We start from the raw sequence: 19,167 nt of genomic DNA on the forward strand, positions 1-19,167 counted from the left end.
TTTTGGAAGACTATATAAACCTAGGTACTTACATCTGCTCTGAACATCTCTGGAAGTATATACAAGAGATGTATATAATGGTGGTTGCCTCCAGGGAAAAAATGGTGTGGAATGGGTGACTGGGATATGAGGAAGTAAAGGAAATTTACTTCTCAATGTGTCTTGACAAACAGTAAGATTTCTTATCTATCTTATGCTATGGATTGAACTGCATCCCCAAAAAGGAAATGTGAAAATCCCAATTCCTATACCTGTAAATATGGCCCTGTTTGGTAATAGGAGTTCTCTTTCGCTATGTTATTGAGGTCATGCCAGAGTGGGGGTAGGGCTTAAACCTAATCCCTTCTGACTGGTATTTTATTAAAAAAGGCACAATAGACATGAACACACACAGGAAGACAGATCATATGAGGGCCCATCTACAAGCACAGGAATGCTGAGATTGCTAGCGGACAACAGAAACGAGGAACAGAGGCCTACAGAAGGAATCTACCCAGTTGAAACCCTGCTTTAGACTTTTAGTTTCAAGAACTTGGAGAAAATAAATTTGTTCTTCAAAGCCAGCCACTTACATAGTAACAAAAAGTTATAGCAGCACTAGTTAACTAAGACATCTTACCTTGTGGTTTGATTTTTGTGTTGCTTCTCACTTCTTTTCTGCTATCCCTTAAACATTTTCTAATAAGGATATATTTACAGATTTTGTTTCTGTTTTGCAGGCAATCACTAGGTTACTAAGAGCACCTTTTACATCTCACTCAGGTTGCTCTGATTTAATAGGCCAACGTCTTCCTCATTATGAACTTCTTTCTCATTCCAGTTGTGTAATCCCTGTGGCTTGTTAGTTTACTCCCTGCTTTGCAACAGAAAGATCTAGAACCTTCCCATTGATAAAACCTTCAGAGTATCTTCCTGCCAGGCCACCAGCATTCCTGTCGTGTAAGTAAAAAATATCTGGATCTGACGAAGTAAAATCTTCATGGATATTCATCAGTTAGGAGTTGTGGTGGCATAGTGCCTAAGGCATATGACTGCTTACCAGAAGGCTAGTGAGTTCAAACCCACCAGCCATTCCTCAGAAGGAAGATGGGGCAATCAACTTCCATAATGATACCACCTCGGAATTCCAAGGAGGGGTCCACTAAGAGTTGGATCTGACTTGATGGCATTGAGGTTTTTTTTATTATTATTCATCAGGCAAGAAAACAGGTACAAATAAAGGCAAAGTAACAGAATGCAGTATTTCAGCCAATGACAAGCTGCCTCTGTAAAGTGTCGTAATAACGCCTCTTCTCTCAGTGACTACTGCTTTCTTACTGAGAAACTTTGTTCTCCAAAATCAAAGACTTTTAGGAATTTTGCTGCTTGGAATTCTATCTGTAAGATGAAACATCCCACCATTATTGCCTAGAGGATCTAAGTCACTTTACCACCAAGAAGCAGCCTCAATTTACAATCCAGGTGCAAAGCTTCAGAAAAGGAGTTTGTAGACATTTTTAAAGAAACAGGACTCTAGATCCATGGTGCAGTCCAGGACTGAAGTTAATCCCTTTACGTAGACCTACTTTGCATCTATCAAAACACTGTTCCATTTAAGTTTCATCTGAATTCCACACTTCCTCAGAATCCTACAATAACTCTCTCTTCTTGTGTTTGGTGAGATGCCTCAGTTTCTCTAGTGTGCAATATCTCTCATTGCAATGAAAACAACAGATCTGATTTTGTTGTTTGTTCCTGGTTGTCTTAGGCTGACTGACTGGGCTTAGACATTGTTTTGCTCAGCTTCCAAAAAAAACCAAACTCACTGCCATCAAGTGGATTCCAACTCACAGCGACCCCCTTTGCGTTCCCAAGGCGGTAAATCTTTACAGAAGTAGATTACCTAGTCTTCCTTCTGCGGAGTGGCTGGTGGGTTTGAACCACCAACCTTCTGGTTAGCAGTCAAATGCTTTAGGCACTACGCCACCTGGCCTCCTAAAATTATAAAGTTTGAAAATAGACATAACACAGTTTTTCATTGCTAAACCAACATGTACCTGTCCTAAAGACTACTGTGCCAGGTGGGTCATATCTGGGGTTTGTTCACTTCTCGGAAAAGTTACAGGAACAAGGAAGGATGTCAAGGTTCTAGGTAGGTTCTGGTTCACTTCTTGAACATACTTGAGTTCTTTCTCGACGACAAACATTCCCTAGTGACTGGGGGGGTGGGGCGGAGAGGGAGACATATCTACTCAGCTGAAGCTGTCAGGAATGCTGCTGGGTCCAGCTGACTACGAGTACACAGCCCTGGGCACGCCGACATCCGCTGGGACCCTAGGACACTGCCGAAGAGTGAGTGTGTTGCTGCCTTCTCCCGCGCCAATAACTGGGACCCATGTTATCAGTCGGCCCGGCGACCCCTGACAGATCTGTGGTAGAACCACTGATCTGCAGATCCTGCTAAACTCAGGAGCACCTTCCGACTGCTAAATTTGTTGCGGATACAGACCACGGCTCGCGCTTCATTAGAGGAGGAGGGAAGGGCGTTCCGGCGTGGGGTGGTCTGCGGGTAGAGACTGGAAGCGCTAAGAAAGCAGGTCTAAGATGCGGTCTTGGTTACTCGCATTGTCCTCACGTGCTGCCCTTCCTTTCCATGATTGGACGAGCAGGGAGGGCCTTCCGGAAGAGATGTAGCCTCCCAATCCGAGCCTTAAGTAGGCTTTGGTCCAATTGTCGGCTTCTGACATCTGTAGTAGGCAGCAAATGGTATTTTGCGACCTCCCGAGGCTGACAGGCTTAGCTTAATAAATTACATTGCAGTTATACTCAAAAAACAAACTCACTGCCTTGAAGACGATTGGACTCATAGAGACCCCTTCTTGGGTTTCCCAGGCGGTATCTCTACGGAAGTAGATATAGGTTAGGGGACACACAATGCTTGAGAGAAAAAGTTAAAGAACTCGTATTAGTGAGATTAGCTTTACACTTGAATGTAAAGCTAGAGAGTTTGGACTTCATCCTGTAGAAAAGGTGATAAGAATGGGCATTTGGAATACTTTAAAGAGGAGGAAGGAAGGTTGGGGGAATCTACTTCTGTAGTGATACCGCCTTAGAAACCCAAGGAGGGGTCGCTATGGGTTTGGGTACAACTCCACAGCACATGACAACAATAACAACAATATAATCAAATAATGCAATTCAGAAATAGTGTCCATTGAACCACTTGGGGAGTTTGTTTTTAAATACAGATTCCTGCCCCTCATTATCTAGATGTAGAGCCAGAAAACGCCACTCATTTTTTTTTTTTTTAAACCTAGCACAGGTTTTGGGGAAAAATGCACAAGTCTGAAAGGTAAACCAAACCATGTGTTACAGAATTGGATCTTCTTGGTTGTAATTCTTATAGAAGCAGATCAGCAGTCTTTCTTCCACAGCTCCACTGCGTGGTGGAGCCATCAACCTTTAGGTTAGTAGTTGAGCTCAAACCATTTGTGCCACTCAAGCACCTCAAAATCAGAAAGATACAGCTTCAAATTTTCACACTTGAGTATAAGATGAAATATCAGTAGTTCAGAAGCTCCTCTCTTCCCAGCCCCTTCTGCCTGCTCTAAAGGTAAGTGTGATCACTACTTTTAAAAATCATAGATTAGTATTGCCTGTTTTAGGACTTTATATAAATGAAATCATACAGCACTACTCTTTCCGTCTGGCTTTTTCAGTGTTATGTGTGAGATTCATTCATATGTTCCAGGCAGTTGTTTACTCACTGTCATTGCTGTAGGCTATCATAATTTATCCATTCTCTTTCTTATGGGCCTTTGGGTAGTGTCCAGCTTGGAACTATTGGGGAAAAAAAAAAAAAAAAAAACTACTGTAAACATTCTTATTCATGCCTTTTGCTTTGTATATTATAAAGTAAGATGTTGTTGTTGTTAATTGCCAGTGATTGGCTCCGACTTACAGTGACCCATGTACAACAAAACAAAACACTGCCTCATCCTGCACCAGCCTCACAGTCCTTACTGTACCTGAGCCTATCATTGCAGCCACTGTGTCAATCCATCTCGTTGAGTTTCCCCTTTTCCACTGACCCTCCACTTTTACCAAGCATGATATCCTTCTCCAGGGAATGGTCTCTTCTGTCAACATGACCAAAGTAGATGAGATGAAGTTTGTCCATTCTGCCAAGGAGCATTCTGGCTACGCTTCTTGCAGGACAGATTTGTTACTTGTTCTGGAAGTCCGTGGAACTTTCACTATTCTTTGTCAACACCACAACTCGAAAACATCAATTCTTCTTCAGTCTTCCTTATTCATTGTCCATCTTTCACATGCATGAGGTGAGGCCTAAAGATTAACTCATTCATTACCCATTTACTGAGACCCTACCAAGCACTGTGTTAAGGTCAGGAAAATAGAGAAAAAAGCCAAGGTACTTACCTCATGGAATTTATATTCTAAGTGGCACAAAGCTGCAACAACTCAAGTAGGCAGAAAAAATAAGTGATTGTAATTGTGGTAATAACTGAGGGAACAAAACGGCCAAGCTAGAAAATAGGGAGGGAGAGTAATCAACTCTTTACACAGTTGTTGTTGTTGTTGTTATGTTCCGTCGAGTCGGACCCAACTCATAGCGACCCCTCCTTGGGTTTCCAAGGCGGTATCACTACACAAGTAGCTTGCCCAACCTTCCTTCCAAGGAGTGGCTGGTGGGTTTAAACTGCTAGCTTTCTGGTTAGCAGTCAAGTGCCTTAGGCACTATGCTACCAGACCTCCCCTTTATAGGGTAGCCAGGTAAAATCTCTGAAGAAGAGATATCTGGAAAAAAATGCACCAAGCAATGAGTATGAACAGAGGGAAAAGCATTCCTGGTAAGAGAAACATGTGCAAAGGTGATGGGACAGAAGAGATCTTGGTCTGTTCAAGACCAGTGTGGCTCAAACAGTGTGAATCAGAGGAAGGAGGGTGTGATTGGCTATAGGGTCTTAGGATGGTGGGCCTGGTAATCAGAGTAAGTTTAGATTTTACTCTTGATACTGTGGAAAGCACTTGAAAGGGGATCTATGTAGGAGATCCTTGATAGAGAAGGAGAACAATGTGGAACAAAACTCAAAATCATTTGGAGGAAAAAAAAGGGGGGGGACCAGGTTTGCTGATCCGATAGAGCCTGGTGGAACCACTGAGACTATGGCCCCTAGCTGCCCTTTAGATTTGGAATTGAACCCACACCTGTGGTTTCCAGCCAAACAAAAGACAGGCATATGAGTTGAACATTTACCTCAAGTAGATACACTCTTTGGAGAGAACAATCATGGGAGAAGGGCTGCATATGCACAGGGAGACAGCTCAGGGGGCATGAGTGCATGGGGGGATGGACAGTAGGAGGAGGTAACTATGGGGAGGAAGTGGGAGGGGAACTGTTGCATTGTGGTAAACTGTGGTCAATGTCATGAGACAAAGTATATGTGAACCGCTGTATGGAAAGTAAATTTGCTCTGTAAACCTTCACCCAAATCACAATTAAAAAAAAAAAAAAAAATACCGTGGAAAGCCGTTGAAATGTGTTAAAACAGGAAAGTGATGTGATCTAATTTACTTTTTAAAAAGACCCCTCTGGCTGCTGAGCAGAGAATGGATTAAAAGGGCAATGGAAGAAGTGAGGAAGTCATTTAGGAGGCTATCAGAAGGCTGGTGGTTCAAACCCACCAGCCACTCCTTGGAAGCAAGATTGGGCAATCTACTTCCACAGTGATAAGGCCTCAGAAACCGAAAGAGGGGTTGCTGTGAGTCAGGACCAACTCAACAGCAGTGAATTTGGGATTTTTTTTTTTGGGGGGGGGGTTTGGCTGCTGAGCAGAGAATGGATTAAAAGGGGCAATGGAAGAAGTGGGGAGGTCATTTAGGAGGCTATTAGACTAATCCAAGCAACATATGCTGGCATAGAGCCTAGAGGTAAGGCTTGAAATACATTTGGGAATTTTCAGCAAAAAGATCACCATGTGAACCAAATGATATAAAGGACCACCACCATATTGGGTTAGAGATGGTATGTGATTATGTGTAATAGGAGAAAAGAGACCCCAAATTCAAACAGGTTCAATAGAGACACTTTTATTAAGCTTTGAACAGGACAAAGAGAAAACAAAGACAATCATCCTGGATGAGGGAAACCATCAACATGTAGAAAGCTGAATGGAGTCTGATGAGTCATGGCCATGAGGCTAGTTATATGTGATTGAAAAATACAGGGAATCATCACAAAATCGTGCGGTGCAGATTGATTCATCACTGTTGCAGGCAGGACTACAGAAGCAGGAAAAAGACCATGTTGGGGATTTGAAGACAGAAAAGTGTTACAGGAATGGTTCTGGACCTTGACTACTTGGATAGTGGTGGTCCGGATAGGTGGTGACTCATAACCATGCAGCCTGCATCTTAGCTACAAGGTGATTACCAAACAATACCAAGACCCCAACCTTAATTTAAATCAGAAAAAGACACACTCAGGCAAGTTCCCTAGTTCCTTGTGTAAGCATCATCTACTTTCAACCATACTCTTTCTGAAGGTAAACTGGTCCTCCCTAGATTTGTCCTGGAACTTGTCTACGAAAAGCCACAATGCTGGTTTAATGGTCAAGAAGAACCCAAATGGCATGTGAAAGTTATGTCAAGCCTCAAAATGGAGTTAGGGCTCCCACTGCAGACCAGTTTTCCACAAACCAAATGCTTTAGAATTTAAGCTCTAATACAGATGTAAAGCATCAAGTATTGTAATAGGGGAAACGATAACCCAGATTCAAACAGGTTTAATAGAGACACTTTTATTAAGCCTTGGACAAATCAATGACAGTCATCCAGGATGAGGGAAAACCATCAGCACAAGAATGCTAAATGGAGTCCACTGAGTCATGGCCATGTGGCTAATTAGATATGACTTTTGAAAAAGGGAATCATCACAAAATCATGATTGATGGTAGACAGCTTTCAAGACTGGTGCAGGTGGCTCTACAGAACCAGGGAAAAGACCATGATTGGCATTTGAAGATAGGAAAGGGTTACAGGATTTGTTTTGGGCCTTGACTACCTGGCTAGGTGGTGGTCCAGATAGGCTGTGACTCAAGACCATGCAGCCTGATTCTTAGCCACAAAGTAGATGTCAAAAAATATCAAATTAGAAAAGGACACTCTCAGCTAAGTTCCCTAGTTCCTTGTGAGTATAATCTACTTCCAACCATACTTCTACTGAAGGCAAACTGCTTCTCCCTAAGTGTGTCCTAGAACTTGTCTGTGCACAGCCACAATGCTGGCTTAATGGGCACAAAGAACCAAATGGCATCTGAAGCTTATGTCAAGCCTCAAAATGGAGTTAGGGCTCCCACTGTAGACCACAGCCTTCCACAACCCAAGCTTTAAAATTTAAGCTCTCATATAGTAAATACCATTTCTGTCAAAAATTCATAATCTGAATCTAATCAGAGGAAAACCCCAACAAATCTAAATTGAGGGCCATTCTGCAAAATAAGGTGTTGGCCAAGACTGTTGGAATATGCCCTTGACTGCCAGAAGAATGAACAAATCTGTCTTGGAAAAAGTACAGAGAGAATGCTCTACTTTTGACATGTTATCAGGAGGGACCAGTCCTTGGAGAAGGATATCATGTTTGACAAAAGACTCAACAAGATGGGTTGATACAGTGGCTGCAACAATGGGCTCCAATATAGCAAGGAGTGTAAAGATAGCACAGTACCAGGCAGTATTCCATTTAGTCCTACAAAGGGTAGCTATTAGTCAGAACTGACTCGATGGTACCTAACAAAAACAACATTGCGATTATTTAGTGGACTCAAGCTAGGAGCTCTGGTAGCTTAGTGCCTAAGGTATTTGACTTCTACTCCTCAGAAGGACGGTTGGGCAATCTACTTCTGTAGTGATACCGCCTCGGAAACCCAAGAAGGGGTAGCTGTGAGTCGTCCGACTCCACGGGGACGTAACAACAACAAGAAACATCAAAGATCATGAAGATGAGGAAGAACTTGGCAACCTTTTGTACTTTTACAGATGAACTACGTCAGAGCCTATTGGACAGCCACTAACAACACTGTGATAATTTGAGAATGCCCTTGTTTTTGGAAATAAACATTAAATTATTTAGCCATAAAGGTACATCAGTCTGCAATTTACTCTCAGAAAAAAAAAATGACAAAATGATAAAGCAAACGTAGCAATATGTTAGTGTTTGGAGAACCTAACAAGGATTTATGGGAATTATTCGTACTGGTTTTGCGGTTTTTCTGTAAGTACGAATTACTTCAAACTAAAAAGTTAAAATTACTGCGGTCATTTAGAGAGAGAATGTGAGAAGGTTATAAAGCGTAATAATAAGTCATGAGGAACAACAGCATTTAGACAAAACTTGGGAAGGTGAAAGAAAAGATCAAAGAATGTTCGAGTAGAATTCAAATGATATAGTAACAAAGTATACAATGGAAGTCATTAGCTTCTGTGCTCTTCATCCTCAACCTGTTGTTGTTGTTGTTATGGGCCGTGGAGTCGGCCCCGACTCATAGCGACCCCTCCTTGGGTTTCCGAGGCAGTTATCACTACGGAAGTAGGATTGCCCAACCTTCCTTCCGAGGAGTGGCTGGTGGGTTTGAACCGCCAGCCGTCTGGTTAGCAGGCAAGTGTCTTAGCCACTATGCTACCAGAGTTCCTTAAAATATGACCTGTAACTCTCCGTCTCAGATCACCGAAGTCAATTTCACGCCACAGGTACACGAAAGAGTTACCAAAACCAAACCAGTTCCGCCACATTTTCCCTGTGAGCATGCGTGTACGTAATCACCTCTACACCCCCGCGAACCAATCGGTGCCCACGTCGGTGTCTTGCTAACAGAAGGGGCGGGGCCAACCTTCCACACATGCGCATAGTCGGGCCGGCCTACTTCTTTCTCGCCGAACGCCGACAAGATGGTGAGTACCTCTGCTGCGGGCTCTGGGTCTGGTGACCATGCTGCTCGACCTCCTTTTGGCGAGAGGTTTTCTGAGTCTCAGAATAGTGTCTAGAAAGTTTCGGGCAGCGCGTGACAAGGGTCTGTGGGCAGTCGGTGACACAGTTCGAGTTCTCCCCGGACGCGGTGGCCCACGAGCCGATGAGCGCGTGTAGGGCCTGGCGCGCCTTGGACCCCGCGTGCGCGCCGCCGGCGTTGCAAGGCTGAGCCGGCCAGTGGCCTGGCTGGCCCTCGTCGAACGGAGCCGGGCTCACGGGCGAAGGGTTGCAGGACCCTCAGTTCTAGAGGCCGGCCAGAGCCAGGCTTTATCCTCCGCCATCATTCCTGACGGCTTCGTCCATCTAGGTTTGTCCCTGGCCCTTGGGCGTATTCCTCTCAGGTCTCCTGTTGCTTTTCTCAGCCACGTTGTCCTTCACCTGCAAGTCTTATAATCCTGCGTGGATTTTGATTAAGTCTTTTCTGTTTTAGGTGTTCAGGCGTTTCGTGGAGGTTGGCCGGGTGGCCTACGTCTCCTTTGGACCTCATGCCGGAAAACTGGTCGCGATTGTAGATGTCATTGATCAAAACAGGGTAAGTGTAAGGAAAATGTAATAGTTTTTATTTCATTTGGTGAACGGTGAATATCATAGGCGGAAGTACTTTGTATGGCAGCTTTATGTTACTATTGAGGAAACAGTATAGGACACACTTGAGTCAACCAGAACTACTTGGCTTGAGTGTTACCTCTGCCACTTTAACTAGCCGGACTTTTTAACCAGTTATGATGGGGGTAGAACATTGGTGAAGTTTAAATGAGTTACTGTATGTAAAGTTTAGCATTTAGAACCGTTCCAAGCACAAAAAAGGTGCTTTGTGCTTGCTAATTCTCAATATCTAAGGGTTGTGAACAAACAAAATTCTTTGCTAGGAATGTAAAGATTAAACACTTGAAATTGCCAAGTAGATTACCAGTATATGTCGATTGTTGATGTGTTGTAGTAATAGTTTAAAATACTGCTTAGAACATTTTTAAGGATGTAGAGTGACTGTTGAGCCAACATTGAGGCTATAGGATTTAAGTTGAAATTTTAAAAAGGCTACCGAAAAATAGGACAATCTCCCTTTTTCTGAGTATATTTAAGTAGTAGTGGTGAGTTGATGATGGTGAAAAGACAATTATACAGAATATCTGCTCTTTTGGATTACTTTTAGGTTTTGTAGTGAGATCTTTGATCTTATATATTTTAGGCTTTGGTTGATGGACCTTGCACTCAAGTAAGGAGGCAGGCCATGCCTTTCAAATGCATGCAGCTCACTGACTTCATCCTCAAGTTCCCACATAGGTATGTTGGGATGATTTTAATGTTCTAGATCACTTTTTTGGGGGCAGTTCTCTGGCCTTTATTTCTACTTAGACTCTAAAATTATTCTCTTTTGGTCCCTGTTTCTTTCAGGATTTCAAACAACAAAGTCCTCCCTAAGAAATTCTGGTCTCTCCCTGAACCTGTTTTACTTACTGTTTGCTTTAAAACAATTATGTTAAGTCTGTCTCTTTGAATACTAGATAGAGTTGAGTGCTTACTATGTGCATTTTTCAATTGTAAAAATATTTAATGCAGCATTTGGCAATTCACCATTATTCACATGTCCACTTCATTGGCATCTATCATGTACAGACATCATCGATCTATGTTGCCAACTGTTGTTTAAGTAATGTGCATCATCATTTGATTATGACAGCCAATATGGAGATTCTTTTACCCACCTGATGTAGTTGAGGTAATGAGAAGTAGTGATTTTTTTTTTTGACAGTGTAGATTATGGAAATTAAAACATTATAGTAGATGGCCAACAAGCACATGAAAAGATGTCCAACAAAACCACAGTGATATATCATTTCATACCCACTAGGATTGCTGTGATTTAGAAAAAGAAAACAACCGAGGTTGGGGAGGAATTGGGACCCTCATCCATCGCTGATGGAGATAGAAATAGAACAGCCAGTTTTCAGAAGCTCAACATAGAATTACCATATTATCCAGCAACTTAAATGTATATCAGTGGGAGCTCTGGTAGCATAGTGCCTAAGGCACTTGACTGCTAACCAGAAGACTGGCAGTTCAAACCCACCAGCTACTCCTCGGAAGGAAGGTTGGGCAATCTACTACTGTAGTGATACCCTCTCGGAAACCCAAGGAGGGGGTGCAACTCAAGGCACATAACAACAGGAGAATGGATAAGCGTAATGTGGTACATACATGCAATGAAATATTACTCAGCCATAAAGATAAATGAAGTCCTAATACATTATAAAACATGGATGATCCTGGGAAACATACTAGATCAAATAAGTCAGAAAGGACAAATATATGATCCCTTTTTGTGAAACATGTAAAATGGGCAAGTATATGGAGATCAGAGTTCATTAGTGGTTACCAGAGATGGATTGGAGGGGGAGGGGAAGACTGCTTGGGGACACTGAGCATAGGGTGATGGTTGAACAATATGATGAATGTTACTGAATTGGACATGTGAAGAATGTAGAAATGTCAAATATTTTCCTATATACTACTACAGAAAGCACTGGTGTTTTGCTATACTGTTATTTATTATGTTGGTTTTAATAACTCTACAGTCTCATCTTGCAGTCATTTATTCTTGAGTATACAGGGAAAGTACATCATACTCAATGGACTTACTGATCAGTGAGGAATAAATTGGGGAGGTACATTAAGGCTTTCAGGCCATTAGGACACCATTTAGTGCACTGGAAGTCATTTACAAGGTCCCTCTCAAAAGATGAGCCATTTAATCGCAGCTCACCCCTATGAGGCTGAGCAGTGGACGTTTACTAGCTTAATTTCCTCTATAGATTTTTTCTTTTGTTTTTCCCATTTTATAGTCAGGTCTAATTTAAATTTAATTAAAACTTTGTTATTTTGTTTTAAAAAAATAAAAAAAGATAGTTCAGATACTTCCTAGAAACCACTTAATTGATAAAAGCCAAACTCACTGCCATTGAGTGGGATCCGACTCATAGCGACCCCTCCTTGGGTTTCAGAGGCAGTATCACTACGAAAGTAGATTACCCAACCTTTTTTCCAAGGGTTGGATGGTGGGTTTGAACCGCCAGCCTTCTGGTTAGCAGTCACATGCCTTATACACTACGCCACCAGAGCTTCTTCCAATCGAAACTAAATAAGCGAAATATCACACTGCAGAGTGGATTCAGAGCTGTGGCTTAAGAGATCCCATGTAGTTTTCTGAAACCTGGTTCAAGTTGGCCAAGATGACTAAATGCTACAAAGCTAGACAGTTTGGAGTCTCGTATCACAGAGCTTTGGCTTGAGGTGCTTTTGGCTGTATCCTCCAAACATTTCAAAAGATCGTCATGGAAAGTACAGTCTATCCATCTCAAATCCTGGCAGAGAGGGTTAAAAGTACCATATAGATAAGCTCATGAATCTCACCATAGTTAGTATTGCAGTCCTCTGTGACAGTTTCAGTGGAACTGAAGTGACTATGTGACTTAACAGACTAAACAGTAAGTTTAATATTTAAATACTGCAACATGTTCCAGAGTACATTTTCCCTATTCCATTTCTTCCCCCTCCACTAAAACAGTAGGACAGAAATCAATGCTTTAAGCCTAGCACTTCAGATAGCTAATGCCTGGTGTATACATCATAGACGTGCAAGTACTAGTGGTTGAACAACTTTTCACTCAATCTAAAGTGAATGGTATGTCCATGCTTCTGCTTTTAGTTCTTTAGAAGAGGTTATGCAAACTTGTCGGGATAGATGTGTGCATTTGAAATGTTAATGTGACCGGATACCTTTCCCAGGGCAGTAGGTTGCACCAGAGATGATTTTGCCTATTTTTCCCCCAGCATGAGATTTCGCCCCTTGGCATGGGTAAACTTTTCTAATGTGTACAATTTCATTTCCTTAACTACAAGTGAATCGAGCATCTGTTGCTATTAGCCATTTGCATTTTTTCCATGAAGAGGTATTTAAGTAGTGAATTTTTACTTACGGATTATTAATGCAGGAGTATTGCCCTAGACCTTTATTTGTCCATCTAGTCACTATGGGTCAGAACTGGCCCAACAGAAACTACCATCAGAGTACAGCATTGTTTTGAAGCATAGTTAGGGATCAGTGTTGAGGATTTTTGTTGAACTTAATGGCAGAGAAGAATTTCTGGTGGCTTAACCTTTTCAGGGCACTCTTGTCTTACGACTGGTACACACTGGGCTTACTGGGTTAGTGTGTGTGTGTGTCTGTCTGTCTGTCTGTCTGCATGCACGCACACCAAGTTTTGATACTTGAACTATTTGCATCTGAAAGAAATTTCAAAAAGGTTATAATTGGATTTTAGGCTATTTGCAAAGCTTTAAACATTTGTTGTACAAAATAAATACTAGACCTAACAATTAGCTTTGCCTTGTTGTTATAAATAAATTTTCTACGTATATATTATTCTGAGTGGTATTATGATGTATGTGGTCAAAGGTGATTTTTATGTCCATGAGATTGACCAGTTTTCAGTTTTGATTAAAATTATGCAATTTTAAAGCTGATTCCTTGATCTATGGTCCTGACTTTTCCTAGTGCCCGTCAGAAGTATGTCCGGCAAGCCTGGCAGAAGGCAGATATCAATACAAAATGGGCAGCCACAAGGTGGGCCAAGAAGATTGAAGCCAGAGAAAAGGTAATATCTTGGGATTATTTGACTATTTCTGACCTTTTCTGTTTTAGAGGCTGGGAGGGTAGTGCCAGAGGGATAATTTATTTTTCTTTTTACAGAAAGCCAAGATGACAGATTTTGATCGTTACAAAGTCATGAAGGCAAAGAAAATGGTAACGTTCTTAAGTTTTGGTGAACTTACACATTTTAAATTAGGACTGCATATGTGTCTAGCTTTGCTTCAGGATAATAAGGGAGCAATAAGTTCCCATTTCAAGCTGCTAACCTCTTGAGTGTTTTGTGTGAAAGAGAATTTATTCTCATTCATTATAGTTTACTGTGTCCTTAGGAATTCTACCCACCTTTCACAGACAATCAGCCAGAGGTTCTTTACCATTTTGATTAAAATTGAATCCTCTTGGAAATACAGAGAAAGCCAAAAAAACAAACTTGATGCCATCACGTTGATGCCGACTCACAGTGGCTAAGTGCCTTTAAAAAAAAAAGAAAAGAAAAAATTCCTCAACCTACATCTTTAATTCATTAAAGCTTAAATCTATTATAGGTATTTGAAAGATACGTGGAATATTATGAGTAAAATGTCTTCTTACTAGAGATGGGAAATTACAGAATTAAGGTGGTATTTGTAGTCTAATCCAAGAGTTCTTTGTACACATATACAACAAATACTTTACTACTTTGAAATTTTTCAGAGAAACAGACTCATAAAGTATGAAGTTAAGAAGCTCCAAAGAGCAGCTCTTCTGAAAGCTTCTCCCAAAAAAGCAACTGCTGCAAAGGGGGCTGCTGTAGCTGCAGCAGCTGCTGCAAAAGTTCCAGCGAAGAAGGTGACTGCTGCAGGCAAAAAGGTTCCAGCCCAGAAGGAGAAGGCAGCAGGCCAGAAGGAGAAGGTTTCTGCCCAAAAGGAGAAAGCTACAGGCCAGAAGGGTGGGCCTCCAAAAGCTCAGAAGGGTCAGAAAGTGCCAGCCCAGAAAACACCTGCGCCAAAGGCAGCAGGCAAGAAAGCATAAAAGGCTGTTAATAAAAGTAATAAAGTTTCTTTTTGACATGCTGACAGTGTTTGCACCAGTAGATTTAAAACCTGTTCTTGGGGCTGGGGTTCAGAGGCAGATTCAAGTGAAATTGTTAGTTCCATCCTTAGACAAATTGATTTCCTTTTTTTCCCCTTGTGCATATATCCCATATGTATTTAAAATGTGAACCTCTTGATGCTTTATTATTATGTACTATTGAGTCAGACCTGACTCATATCATCCCCTCCTTGGGTTTCCAAGGTGGTTTCACTACAGAAGTAGATTGCCAAACCTTCCTCCTGAGGAGTGGCTGGTGGGTTTAACTGCCAGCCTTCTGGTTAACAATCAAGTACCTTAGACACTATGAAATTCTCCATATAAAAATAACACTAGAAGAGGAGCTTACAGATTGGTTAAAATGGAAAAAGTCCTAGGTGCAAATTGGTTGAAGGTTCAAGTGTACTCAAAGATACCTGAAGCAAGTCCTGGACATCTGCTTGAAAAAAAAATCACCTGTTGTAAATGGCTACAGAGCACAGTTTTCTGACAACATCTGCTTTATTACAGTGAAAATAAAGCTTTAGGTCACTAGGTACTTGTCGCACCAAAACCAAATCCAGTGTCACCAGGTTGACTTCATCTCATAGTGACCCATAAAGCAAGATAAAATTGCCCTATAGGGTTTCCAAGGCTGTAAATCTATGGAAGCAGAATGCTTCATCATTCTCCCACAGTGGCTGGTAAGTGTGAACTGCTGACCTTTTGAGTAGCAGCCAAATGCTTTAACCACTGTGCCAGCAGAATTCCTATCATTTTCTAGAAGATGGCATGAGAAGGTGCTGCAAGACAGGAAGAAAATGAAACCTATAGGGAATGTAGAGGAGGACTGGTTAGAAGCTACAAAACAAGCAGGTTAATTGTTAAATCCAGTAAGGGTAGGGTTTTGGGAAGCTGGTGAAAAAAGTGAGGCATCATATTTAGATTGTACTGTTAAAGAGGAGCAAGACTGAATGGTGGTCTTAAGGTTGGAGTTAAGGTCTGACCTAGAAGAGGTAATGGTGATGCCACTTTAGTAGGCTTTGATCATGTATTGGACCTGGAAGGAAACAACTAATAAGGGATTCTAGTCTGTACCTGTGGTTCACTGGCTGTGAGAACACCGGTGCTGAGCAAAGGTTAGCCAAGGGAGATGATTTTAGATGCTGGATGGGTTAAATATACCACAGACTGCTCCTTAGAAGCAAGGATGGAGACTACTCACTTTTGATGTGTTATCAGGAGGGACAAGTCTGTGGAGAAGGACATCATGCTTGGTAAAGTAGAAAACCAAAACAAAACTCTGCCCTCGGGTCAGATCCAACAGGTCAAACCCCGCTTTGGGTTTCTGAGGTGGTATCATATGGAAGTAGATCACCCAATCTTATGGGGTGTGGCTTCTGGTTAGCAGTCAAATGCCTTAGAGGGTAAGCAAAAAAGAGGAAGACCCTCAGATTGACACAGTGGGTACAATGGTGGGCTCAAACAGCAGTGATGGTGAGGATGGTGCAGGGCAACCCAATGTGTGTTCTGTTCGTAAGGTCACTATAAGTTGGAACTGACTGGACGGCACCTGACAACAATGTCTAATTTAACTCATTATTTCTTCAAATCCCCACTTATCCATGAGTATGTGTCACAGGGAAATTAATAGCCCAGTGGTAGGAACTCTTGATAGTTATGAAGAGGAGAGATGAGAAGGTAGATGGGGAATTTGTGAGCATGTAAGTGGTCATAAGATTGCACAGAGGGTGAGTAAACAAATGGATAGAAAAGAAGACTGGAAGATGTTATCAGAAAGAAAAATAGGCAACTGTGGAAGTACTGAAGAGCATTCTGGTTGAGACTGTTAAGGTGAGAGGGCAGTAAGTGAAATGTTACTGGCAGAGGAGGGTGTTTGAGATTTTGTTTTTGTAAAGTTGGCGAAAAAGTTTGAATGATTCTGGAAAAGGAATTTATTGGCGAAAAGCTTGGTCCTAAAGAACACACAACAGAATGGAATCCAGAGTAGGAGGGATTAGTTTTAGATTAGAGGAGTGGAAGGGATGTCCTTTGCATGAGGAGGAAAGGTAAGAAAATGTGGGTTCATATGCTAAATCTTTCACTGTCAGGAAATAGTGTGAGTTTCACTTTATCCTCTGGAGTTAAGCAAGGTCAAATACTGAGAACGCGAGATAAAGGGATGCAGATTGTAGGGACTAAAAGTTTGAAAAAGGAGCTGAGGTGGCGCAGTGGTTAAACACTTGACTGCTAACCAGAAAGTTAGCAGTTTCAATACACCAGCTGCTCTGAGGGAGAAAGATGAGGCAGTCTGCTTCCATAAAGATAGCCTTGGAAACTCCATGGGGCAGTTCTACTCTGTCTTATGAGTTGGGATCAACTCTGGCTTTTTTTTTTATTATTTTTTTAAGGTTTGAAATGGGAGCTCTGGTAGCATAGTGGCTAAGGCACTTGACTGCTAACCAGAAGGCTGGCGGTTCAAACCCACCAGCCACTTGGAAGGAAGATGGGGCAATCTACTTCCGTAGTGATAACTGCCTCGGAAACCCAAGGAGGGGTAGCTATGAGTCGGGTCCAACTCGATGGCACATAACAACAACAACAATAACAAGGTTTGAAATAGTGGGTTGTGGAGGAAGGGGGAGACAGCTGCTGTCAATTGCCAGGGCCATTGAAGGCCTTTGTGGCTCCAGTCTGACATGCTCAGAGTAGAACTTCAGGCTTAGAGTATAAGAAAGCTTCAGGATGGAAGCAGTGTTCAAGCTGCACCTAGAAAACAGTGTGATATGGAAGAGTGGAAATTGGAAATTCCAATATAAAGGACCTTCAGAGAAGTAAATGAGGCATGTTGTTGTTGTTATTTGCCATTGAGTCGGCCCCGACTCATAGTGACCCCTCCTTGGGTTTCCGAGGCAGTTTCACTACGGAAGTAGGATTGCCCTACCTTCCTTCCGAGGAGTGGCTGGTGGGTTTGAACCGCCAGCCTTCTAGTTAGCAGTCAAGTGCAAATGAGGCATAGGGCACCTGAGAAAGTAGTGGTGGTTGTCTGCTGTCGAGTCATCTCCAACTCATAGTGACCCCTCCCTGGGTTTTTTGAGGTGGTATCTCTAAGGAAGTAGATTGTCCAATCTTCCTTTCGAGGAGTGGCTGGTGGGTTTTTACCACCAGCCTTCTCAGAGGTTAGCAGTCAAGTGCTTTAGGCATTATGCCACCAGAGCTCTCCCTGAAAGAGTAGGAAATACAATTAGTGAAGTAGACCAGATAATGGAGGTTTTTGAACTAGGGAGAAATCGTCAGAAAGATAAATTTGGCAGCACCTTTTGGATTGAGGTGGGGCAGGAGACCATGAGGCTTTAAAAAACAAGGCACATAACAACACTTTAAATATAGAGAACTACACACTTGTCCCATTACCCTTGCTAGAGAAGAGAGGATGCTGTGGGGCAAGAATACTGATTTCAGAGTTGGAGCCAGGTTTAAATCCTGTCATTGAGCCTGAGCTCATTTTTGAACCTCATCTACAAAGTCAGCTTACACAAACATTTTTAATGGTTACCAGAGACAGGAGAGGGTCAGAGGGAAAACCACTACCTAGATAGTAGACACGTGCTGACTTTGGTGAAGGGAGAGGCAATGCACAATATTGGGGAAATCAATGTAACCAAAGCAAAGGAAGAGAGTTGAAGCAAGAGCTAAAGACAACAAAGGTAAATGCTACTACATCTACAATTCTGCAACAACTGTAATAGTAACCTACATAGTGGATACAGCTTCCTTATGTAAGCTGATCAGGGGTGGGAGGGCATAAGGGGCTGGTCATGTATTTCCTTTCCCTTACTTCATATTATTCCTTTCCCTCTCACCTATTCAGTGAAATACCTTAAGTTAAAAGGTTAACTCTAGGAAGACTTACCTAACTTTCCAGAGTTCCCTGCTGCTTTTCTTTTTTCTCATAATGTATCTCTGGTGGCATAGTGCCTAAGGCATTTGACTGCTAACCAGAAGACTGGCAGTTCAAACCCACCAGCCACTCCTTGGAAGGAAGGTTGGGCAAAGTACTTCTGTAGCGCTATCACCTTGGAAACCCAAGGAGGGGTCACTATGAGTTGGACGCGACTCTACGGCAGTGAGTTTGGTTTTGGTTTGACACATCTATTACAGATAGCCCTGGGTGCACAGTTAGCTGGATTTTTTTTTTTTTTTTACCATAAGAAATGAAAATAGGACAGTTGAAACTAAATTTCTTATGGTAAAAAAAAAAAAAAAAACCTAAATTAAATGGCCATTTGATTTACCTCCAATTCCACTACCTTCTGCAAAGAAAACCACTGTGTATGTCCATCTACACATTGCTCTATTCATTTACAATATAAGTACACAAAAATAGTTTATTTTAAACAAAAATGGTAGCATGCTACACCTCCTTTTTTCTCATATTATG

General features: G+C 42.0%; 1 protein-coding gene across 1 annotated transcript; it reads left to right on the plus strand.

The window, feature by feature from the left end:
- Positions 1-2,250: 2,250 nt before the first annotated feature.
- On the plus strand, positions 2,251-14,687 carry RPL14 (ribosomal protein L14). Its single transcript, XM_007945760.1, has 6 exons — positions 2,251-2,331; positions 9,456-9,557; positions 10,215-10,309; positions 13,581-13,680; positions 13,776-13,829; positions 14,370-14,687. The coding sequence occupies exons 1-6, from the start codon at positions 2,251-2,253 to the stop codon at positions 14,685-14,687; spliced, it is 750 nt and encodes a 249-aa protein (XP_007943951.1).
- The last annotated feature ends 4,480 nt before the right edge of the window (positions 14,688-19,167 follow it).

The sequence above is a fragment of the Orycteropus afer genome, unplaced genomic scaffold (genome assembly GCF_000298275.1).
Source record: "Orycteropus afer afer isolate SDZICR_OR568_19922 unplaced genomic scaffold, OryAfe1.0 scaffold00142, whole genome shotgun sequence".
NCBI lineage: Eukaryota > Metazoa > Chordata > Mammalia > Tubulidentata > Orycteropodidae > Orycteropus > Orycteropus afer.